Raw genomic sequence first — 10,329 nt, 5'->3', positions numbered from 1 at the left:
AGGCCCTAAAACTCATCAGATTGACTGAAGACAGCCATTCAATGTTTTTCGATCCCAGATTTCTTTCCTATTCTGCTCTAAAATAATATAGTTATTCCGGTCAATTAGCCTACGAAACATGTGCAACAAATTTGCATACCATTTCGATGTCGCAGGAAAAAGTAGTGCAAATCAAACTTTACAGTTCCTTTATCTTCTTAAATGAAGCGGTCGATCAGCAAAATGGAGAAAAACGTGTGACTTTGTTCCTTCCGTGTTGTTTTGAGTGTTCGTTTTTAGAAGTGACGACTCAAATCAATAAGCCAGCGTGACACTGAACAACTGTAACTTCGCTGATGTGGGTAACGCGCACGTTATCCTGGCCAGGCATTTCGGTATGGAATCCTCCGCGTACAGGGCGCTTTTAGAAACTGTAAATACTGAAAATTACTGCTTGTGGGCCAAGGTACGACTACCCTGGTGATGAAAACCTTGTCAAGCTAAAAGACTGTACAAGAGATGCGAGTCGCCCTAGCCCATCTTGCCAGCTTTGGTTGTTTTTTTTTGTTTTTTTTTTTTCGCGAAAAAAATTCAAGTATTAGTGTCATTTCGTTTTTTAACTCACAGTGATACAGACCCCGATTTTTCTTGAAAAAACAACAACAACAAAAAAACAAAACACCCATAACCACCATCCTCACAATTGAAAATATGAAATCTGTATATTTGAGAGGATAGTAGGGAATTTCCCACCGACCACCAACCCGACCTCCCTTCTCCCCCCCTAGCTATAAGCGTCAATAATGTTGTGGTTATTGTTTATTTTCCTAACGACCGTTTTCTCGCTGCTCCTGCCAGTCAGTTTTTCAACTCCGTGAAAAAAATAATAACAGGAAATCTGAAGTTGGAAAATGTAAAGGCGATATACGGCCCTTACCCGCACGTGCTAGTGATAAGGTAGTTACGGCCCTACACGCTTGCGCTGATAAGTTAGTTTTCGTGGCCATCATCAGACAGACTAAGGCTGGCAAGATTCCTATCTTCTCGGAAATTGAAAGAAACTGGCAGGAACAACGAGAAAACCGGTTTAGGAAAAAAAACAATAACCGGCAATTGACGCTTATCGCAAGGGGGAGGGGGGGGGGGAGGATGGGGACGGGGGTGGGGGAGGTCTGGTTGGTCAGTGGGGAATTCACTACTCTGATACCCTCAAAGTTACAAATTTTATATTTTAAATTGTGGGATGGTGGTTATGGATAGAATTTTTTTTTGCAAAAAATCGACGTTCAAGGATCTGCATTACTGTAAGTCAAAAAACCAAAAACTCACACTAATACTTTAACGTCGAGTTTTTCGCCGAAAAAACCAAAGCTGGAAAGGTGGGCTCTCAGATCTCTTGTACAGTCTTTAAGCTTGACAAGGTCATCATCACCAGGGTAGTCATAGCTTGGCCCACAAGCAGTACTTTCCTGAAAGCGCCCTGAACGCGCAAGTGCCTGACCAGGATCACGTGCGCGTTACCCACTTCAACGAAGTGAATATCGAGTTACAGTTGTTCAGTGTCACGCTGGCTTATTGATTTGAGTCGTCGCTGCTAAAAACGAACACTCAAAACAACAAGGAAGGAACAAAGTCACCCGTTTTTCTCCATTTTGCTGATCGACCGTTTCATTTAAGAAGATAAAGGAACTGTAAAGTTTGATTTGCACTACTTTTTCCTGCGACATCGAAATGGTATGCAAATTTGTTGCACATGTTTCGTAGGCTAATTGACCGGAATAACTATATTATTTTAGAGCAGAATAGGAAAGAAATCTGGGATCGAAAAACATTGAATGGCTGTCTTCAGTCAATCTGATGAGTTTTAGGGCCTAATATGTGATGTTTGGACACATTCACGGGCTCCAGATGTCAAGTGTTTGTGAATCGGTTCTGTTGTCATAATTCGTGACGTGATTGCGAGCCGCAAGTATCGCACGCATATTCGATCTTCCTTTGGTGGGAAAGAGTTTGAATCAGAGCTTGAAACTTGGAACAAATAAAGTTCTTTTCTTCGTCTTTCGAGATATGAGATTTAATTTAGAGAAAATGACATACCAGAAACACTTTTATTTTAATGAAAATAGGCATTAGTTTCGAGGCCATTTGGAGTAGAGTACACAAATCTGCATGCTTTAGAAAGCAGCCAGCGAGTTTGGAATGTTTATTGTATTAATTTTGTTGTGAGATGGTTGGTCTAGGTTTGTGTAAAGTTTCAAGTACATTGGGTTATTTTGCATCGTGAACGGGGCTTCGTCCTTTGACCTAAATTTTCGCGGTTTTCATCGGCCCGTGACCGCACTTAGGCCGCATTTCAAACTCTCGCAATTTTCTCAAAAAATAAAATACCTTGGAACTTTAAAATATGATTTTCGAAAGTAGTTAATCCAAGGGTATCTTCAGGCGAAATATCAGAAATTCGACCAAGGGGTCGCTGAAATGCAGTTCTCGATTCTTACAGGCAGCCGCTCTTAAGTATCTGGGTGTGTTGATCGACAGCAACCTCTCTTGGTAATATCACATTAATTATATTTCGCTTAAGATAAGTAAAACAATTGGTATTATCTCACGGTTGAGATACGTTCTACCCACTTCTATTCTTCTTCATATTTACCGTTCTCTAATCCATCCTTACGTTTCTTACGGTCTTTCAGTATGGGGCCAAACTTCAAAATCAAATCTGGAGAAAATCTTAATCCTCCAAAAAAGAGCCTTACGTCTAATTTATTTCCGCAATAACAGAGAGCATGCCATCCCGTTATTCGTATGTTCTAATATCCTTCCAGTTGACATGCTTTATTTCAAATCTATAGCCAGTCTTATGCATGATATCAATAACCAAAGTGCTCCCCTGAACCTAATAAATCTTTTTGATCGAGTAGATTCTGTGCACTCGTATAGAACCAGGTCTGCATCCACGGGCAAATTTCATTTAAAATGCTCAAAGCTGACACAACTGAGCCACTCATTTTCGAGATTAGGTTGTAAAATTTGGAATGAATTACCGGAATCTTTCCGTGCAAAAACTAAAGCCTCCTTTAAGAAATGCCTTCAGACCAGATTACTAAAACTTCTTGATCAAGAGGATATTTATGTTGACGTCAACACTCTGATTAAAAACTTCAAATATCAGTGGTATGATTAGCTAATATGAAACTTTCTTAATTTTAATTTAGACAGTCATTATTTTTTTACTTAACTTATTACACATTAATTATTGGTATATCTTTAAATTATATTCTGTAAATATATACTAATCAACTGCACTACCCGCCTAGATTAGCCTATGCTATTTGCGGGCTAGTGCATTCTTGCCTTACCTTCGTGAAAAATGTGCTTTAATAAATTGAATTGAATTGAATTAGCAAATTCAACAATCCATTTAACCAGATGAACTGCCTAACCAGTTTGTTCGCGGCACTCGGTCGAATGCTCTGCTCCTTAGTTTTCGACGAACTGAATTCAAGTGGTTATGGTCAATTTCATTCATAGCTATTCGATTCTTGCTTTTTCAAGAGAAAAACTGCTTTCTCGTGCACAATCAATAAATCTCCTGATGCATAGCAGTATGCAGGATGTTTGTTCCATGAACCTAGTACAATGGCCTTAGCTCCCACGAGTCTCCTGTAGCTCAGTGGTAGAGCATCCGAACTAGCAATCGGAAGGTCTTACGGTTCGACTCCTGATAGGAGCACTCGGAATTTCTTTTTCCGAGTATGCCTGTGTCATTACTGAATAATACATCATTCTTAAATCTCCTGATGTTTGGTAGAATCTTAAACTGCAGTAGATTGTCGTACCTCTGTGTACATCATTACTGCTCCAAAGATGATGACTTCCAAGAATCGAGGACTTGACGCTTTAAAAATCTAGAAAAAAAAGTGAAGCATACTTTCGGATCAGTATTAATATTGTTCCTCCGTCCTTACTCGATATCGCTGTGAAATCTATAGTTTCTCCCTCTTTTATTCCAAGAGCAACCAACTAGATTTGCATGAGTCATAATCTGATAATGTCAGTAGTTTTACCTTATTTTGCCAAAATTTGTAAACCACGATTGCAAACACCAACGAAAGCATAATAGCTAGGCAGTTTATCACCAACAACGTAAATCTCAGTCCAGTGTACACACTATACACACACGCTCTGTCATCCACGCAATCCTCGCACCCCTCGCTACACGCGAGACATTCAAAACCATCCTCGTAGGAGTTGACTTCCCCTCGCAACATTTTATCGTACTCATCTTCTAAGATGCTGCCGTTGAAATACTTGTGAGAAGCAGAGAGGTCTGGGAAGTAGTAGCCTCGTTTGCAGGTGCAGAGATAGCTGCCGCGTCTGAATCCCCGGAAAGAGACTGGATCACACTGTGTTAAAACAGAAATTGCATACATCATTTAGGAAAATTTTCTTTTGTATGGGAGGGGGGTTGGAAGCTCAACTAGCCAACTGCAATGTTTTACCAGGTTCCCTCTCGAAACTACAACCTATTCACCCAGCCCTCGCAAAGAAGGAAACAAAAGACAGTTGGTCACAATTCACGTTTCCTTTTCTGCTGTGAAAATCAAGCCAGTCTGATGTCCTTTAATATTCAGGTACCCCTCCCCTCTCTCTCCCCTCTCTTTAGAATCTAACATAAATGCTACACAATCTAGGGAAGGCGGATGTTTTCGCAAGTGGATTTGTACATTATTTCTTAACAATAAGATTGATCATTTAACGAATCAAAAGTTTTAACCTTGTGTGCTATTTTACTGTCTATAGACCTGTTGAAATATCACGATTACATTACAGAGGTGGTTTGAAGATGTTAGAAAATGAATTGATAACTTTTTAGAAAAGTAAGCAGTTACGTGTTCTGCCCTCATTCAACGTTTATCGATTAATTTAGGAAGTCGTTTGCTAGATGCAAGGTATTAGTTTCCAGGGGGCATTCAATCAATTTCCTTGGAAAAGCAGTGTTAGGAGGGGGCGTTTATTATAGCTGGAAGGTTTATGAACAGATGCACAACTATCAAAATAACTTTTGCTACCGTACTTTGTTGAAGAGGCGTTTTTAAGATAAGGGTTATGAAATAGTGCGTTGACGCTTACTCAGTTCTACGTGCTTTGACAGTACTTAAAATTTATAAGATCTCAATTTGGTTTTAATAAATTAATCAGTAAAAAATTAATTAAAATAAAATTAATAAAAAATAAATTGATTTTTTTTGAAAAATTATACGCACCATAGTACTCGCTTTACATCTGTGCGTTCCCAAAAACGTGTTGAGGGCAGCGTGTTTGTTACCAGGCTCTTTTGTCTTTTTTAATCCGGAGGAGGTCTGGGAATCACACTGGTTAATGTCAACGTCCTTCAGAGAAATGTCTACACTCACAGTACCCCTAAAAAGAATCAGAGAAAATGGTATGCTTATCATTTTAATGATAAGATAATATTGATTTATTCCGCGCAAATTCAACCTAACGTCTTCAAATGCGCCTTACAATGTTGATAATAATTACAATGGAAAATTATAAAATGAAATTGTACAATGCCTCCAAAGCGAATTCCTGTCATAGACTGGACATTAATTTAACTAAATCCAATTTAAACAAGCGATAAAAAGCTTCGATAGAAAGAAAAAATCATAATGTTCATGTTCATAAGGAGAAAGCAGCACCGACAAAAGCTCTGATCTGTCAGAAATGTTGGCAAAATGCTGTGAGAGCGGAAGGCGCGATACTGAACTGTGTAGGTGATCGGCCATGCTCACCACGAAAATTTTCAGAAATCTAGGAGCTCTGAAATGATATTTTTAGCACTTCTTCATGGATGTCCCTTTCAAGTGTACACTGGTAGCCTTTTAATTGGTTACAAGTCAACATTATTTATCTCCGGTCCTAGGCCGTGTTGGTAATAAAGAAGTGACTTTTGAGATCATAATGCGAAACAACAGCTGAAACAAGCGAGGGTTATTTTACACGGCACTATTCAGTCAGTATCAAATCCTCTAAGTCCTGGTAAACGCGCTATAAATGTACTCAAGAACTGAACGTAAATGCTCGAAAGACGGACAGAAAAAGCGGCCAACTTAGGAGTAGGAGCCGTGCAGGCCCAGTGATCCAGCTTTTTAACCAGGACTTAGCAGCTGTTGCTTCAGATGAACGACAACGGAAATTATGACTTCAAAAGGACCGGGATCGGTCTGCGAACTCACCATTCAAACTGGCATTCCAGCCACATTTGAATTTTATTCATTACACTAACAGAAATTTGAACAAATTGCCCTCTGGAATCAACCCCTTGGGAAGAATTAATAAAGTATTGTATTGTATTGTATATTTGGTGATCATTTTTCGACTAACAGTATATAAATATCTTTTTAAAGTCAGACGACGTATAAAGTGCCTCGTCTTGTCTACAATTGTCTAGTTTTTTTTTAATTTATCCAGCAATAATATATTACTTAGGAAAATAAAAAGTCCCGGGTTATCAATAATCACACGCTTTGCCGGATTTTTAGCGCTCGGAGAAAAATAGATTACAAACAAAAGTTAATTAACCTAAGAAAGACACAGTCACTGTGCAGATTGTCAGGGACACACTGTTATTATGTGACTGATACAGCAAGTTATTTAGTTTTGTTTAAAACGGCAGAAAGAAGTGGAGGGAATCTTTTTTGTACATAAATACATACAAACTTTATTTCCACTCCAATTGAAGAATTGCGCAGAGGATGTTAGTACCTTCGAATATACTAAGAACAGAACTAATAATTTAAGTGTGAAAATACCTAAAAGGGATTTGTTGTTCCTCGTAGGACAAACTATTCCACAATAGGCGAATCCCGTATAAAAACAACCAAGAGATGTTACTAGATATCGATCTTGCTAATTTCATGATTTTGCAAGAACGATCAGGAGTCAAAAACCAGTCCATCCTTAAAAACTGTAACATCTAAAATTTCCTGGATACTGTATTTCGTAATGCCCTTCATCGTGAATTTATTGATTGTCATAAGAATAGTTTCGTCAGTTGAAATAGTTGCATTTTAATAGAGTCGCTTTGCTCATCAATATCCTTGAACTGTATGCGATTTATAATTGTAAAGCTTAAACTAACACAAATTTTAACATTGTTAAACCTGTGATCTGTTTTTTCCACTGGGTTTTATTAATTATCCGGTTAACTGAAGAAAACAATGAAGGCATGGAAAGTATTGTCGAATAATGTCTGGATTATTATATTTTTTCACAAGGGAAAATTTGCTCTACCGATTAAAATTACCAGTGTTAATAAATATCGAACAAACATCGTGATGCAAATACGCTTGCCTCGGCGAAAAGCCGCAAATTTGATGGCAATTTGGCGTTAAGTTTACGTTAAAAAGAACAATATATTTAATATTTTTGCGATATTCCCCTTTCACCTCTGCTCTCAAACGCATTCGGTTCAGTTCTGTTCCCTAACTATCCGATGTAAAATCGCAAAAGAGACTTCAATTTGTTGAGTCTAAAAAATATTTCACAAACTCCCTGTTAATGCAGGACGGTAATGTTGCACCTGCAAGCTTCTTTTGAGACGTCATAACAATTTCTTTTTACCTTAATGAATTATATTCCTTTGACAGTCACCGCTGTTTAACCTAAACACGCTAATCGACGTTTGTTTTAACCCGAAAAGACAAACTGCAAATTAAAGAACAAATAAAAGTTTTTGCAACAAAGGTTTATTTGAATGTCAGTGTTATCTGCTTTGACTGTTGGTAAATTTGTTGAATTTGGTCAATTTATTTTCCCATTTTCGGTTTTTGAATCTAATAACAAGATTTGGAGACCCCGGTAAGAAGCAAGCTATAAATTAAAATTAATTAGAGATGAAAAAATAATGGTTCGAATTGTTGAATGACATAGGCCGCAATGTCTGGTTTTCATGTGAATTCGAGTACCTGCCGTTTTGTCAACTACTAATTGAAAACAAGAAAAAAATTAAAATAAAAATACAGATTATTTAGCTACAAGCTTAAAAATGCATAGAATATAACTAATAGTTTTATGATGTTCGATCGTTTTAATGACCTTGTTGGCAAATCTTGCAGAAACTCCGAAATTTCCTGCTGACTTGATGATAGGTGAATGACCGATAGCATTTTCAGTTGGACACATTGATCAGTTTAAGAGCACTAGTATTTGATTACAAAGTCTGCTCTTAACGCTCGAAAATCTTGAAAATCTTAAAACAGAAGATTAGCGATTCAGAACGTCGTGATGCGGCAAGAAACAAGTTTCATTCGTTCACTCCCTGTAAAACGGTAAAATTGTGTAGTTTTGGGTTAGCATCAAAGGCCAGTTATTTTGCACCCTGATTCTCATGTATGTAGTTATTTTTCCAAGTAAAATACGAACGCGAATCTCAGGTTAAGGCGGTTGCCGTAAACGCGAATCTAAATCTTTTTAATGTTGTCTGCTGCAGATGTGGTAGTTTTTCCACCTTTTAAATTTTTTGCCCGGGCTTAAATATCTACGTCAACCAAGGTTAGAAAGAGGTCCCTAGCTAGATCTAACTGAATTCAACTGAAATGTTGTGACATCATTATTGTGCGTATCTTATTATAATAAAATATGTGGCTTTAGTGTGATGTTAAAGAAATTATATTTGGTGTTTCTTCATTTTTCTTTTGAAATTACCCTAATCTTGCTGGGTATATATGCAAGAAATAAAAAAAATATATCACCATAAGAATCTTGGAAAATAGTTGACCTTTCTGGCAGCTGGGTCTGGTAGACTATCGTGTGAATTATGTTCATTTTCCACACATCGATTTTAACTTTCACGAGTCTCAAATGAATCCACCATTTTACAGAACTCACTTGTCATAATTTGACATAATGCAGCGAGATAAATAGGTAATTTTTGGACTTCACTTTCTTTGTTTTGAACGCGAAAAATTTGAGCGCAAAAAATTTGTGACCGTGAAACGCGCAGCACCGGGAGATGTGACAGAAATAATTGAATTGCGGACTACCCTTCTTTCTTTCGCTGCCGGGGCTTGCTACCCCTGTAAACGAAATTGGGCTTACCAACGTCTACGAGAACATTTTTGACCTTGATGGGGCTTACTTCCCACGACCTTCAGATGAGATCACCAGCAAGTTCTAGCCACCGGCGAATTGAAGACATATTTTAGTGTCAAATTTGTGCATTGTTCCCCGGTGTATTTATAACCAACCCCAGTATCAGTCTAAACCGATCAGTTTCAAATCGCGTCTGTATCCGTCCGTATCTGCTTTTAAACTGAGCTATAGATTGTTACGAACGATACTTACAAGACCTCCCTGGTTTCATTAAAGATGGGAGCGAGAAAAGTCACCATCCAAATTTTTCCTCCAAAACAATCGAAGTAAGGTCTCGTCCACAAGCCATCTTCATACCTCACCAATAAGCGAGTAACGTTATGAATAATGCTCTGATTCCCTTCACCAAGCGTATACTGAAAATCCGTCGTTTCCACTGCCAGCTTCCTATTTCTGGTTCTAGCTCTAATGCCCGTCCACCAAATCGCGTTTGGACTCGTTGAGTAGTCATAATCGATGCTCAGAACCAAATCTACAACATGAACGCCTCCATTCAATTTATAGTCTTTGAACGCGTAAGGACAAAAGCGTTTGTTTCTGTACAAGTTTGGCTCGAAACACGCAATGGATCCAAAAACAGACGACGAGAAGAGAACATTAGCACGGACAATTTCGAAAAGCATAGTGTCGTTTTCAATCAAGGATCGACCATCAGAGGTTTTTACGGGCCAGAGAGAAGTCAAAAGATTCGCCATTTCAACTGCCAAAAGAGCCTCGTTTTTCCATCGTTCACTGTCAAATGTTATGTTTAGTACAGCGACATCATTGCAGCCAGACTTGTTTTGTAGCTCTCGATAAACTTGTGTCACGTATTGCAATTCCTTCCCGAGATAATCCAAGGCCGTACTTTTCTTGGTTCTGTGCACGTTATCAAAATATATTTGGGATAAATTTTGTTCTTGTTTGCTTTCTCCTTGGACAAGTGCTTTCTTATTAAACGCAAAAATTATCGTGTTCAAGGCAGCGACAAGACACAGCGTATGCCACGCTGCCATGGTCGTGTTTGTGAGTGTATAATCATATAGCGTTTAGGGACAGAGAGCTGCTTATATAACTGGCAACACCATCGCTTATACTCATTCGATGAACACAATTTACCACAAACTTGGACAGAATGGGATAAAGCGATCGATGCTTTCAAACTAATCGTCTGACACTTCTATTATGCGTAACAAAGATCGTGGAAAACTGGGA

The 10,329-nt window shown here is 38.3% G+C and overlaps 1 protein-coding gene across 1 annotated transcript; it reads right to left on the bottom strand.

Moving 5' to 3' along the window:
• Positions 1–3,794: 3,794 nt before the first annotated feature.
• LOC146476172 (uncharacterized) lies at positions 3,795–10,130 on the bottom strand. The gene is made up of 4 exons (XM_085114666.1): positions 9,328–10,130; positions 5,247–5,403; positions 4,047–4,385; positions 3,795–3,887 (listed from the first exon to the last, which is right to left on the bottom strand). Exons 1-4 carry the CDS (start codon positions 10,128–10,130, stop codon positions 3,795–3,797), a joined length of 1,392 nt encoding a protein of 463 aa, XP_084970792.1.
• Positions 10,131–10,329: the final 199 nt, after the last annotated feature.

This window comes from Pavona decussata, unplaced genomic scaffold, assembly GCF_977016875.1.
Source record: "Pavona decussata unplaced genomic scaffold, jaPavDecu1.1 SCAFFOLD_78, whole genome shotgun sequence".
NCBI classification, from domain to species: Eukaryota; Metazoa; Cnidaria; class Anthozoa; order Scleractinia; family Agariciidae; genus Pavona; species Pavona decussata.
Note: the sequence above shows the minus strand (reverse complement) of the source record. Positions and strands in the feature narration are given on the sequence as shown.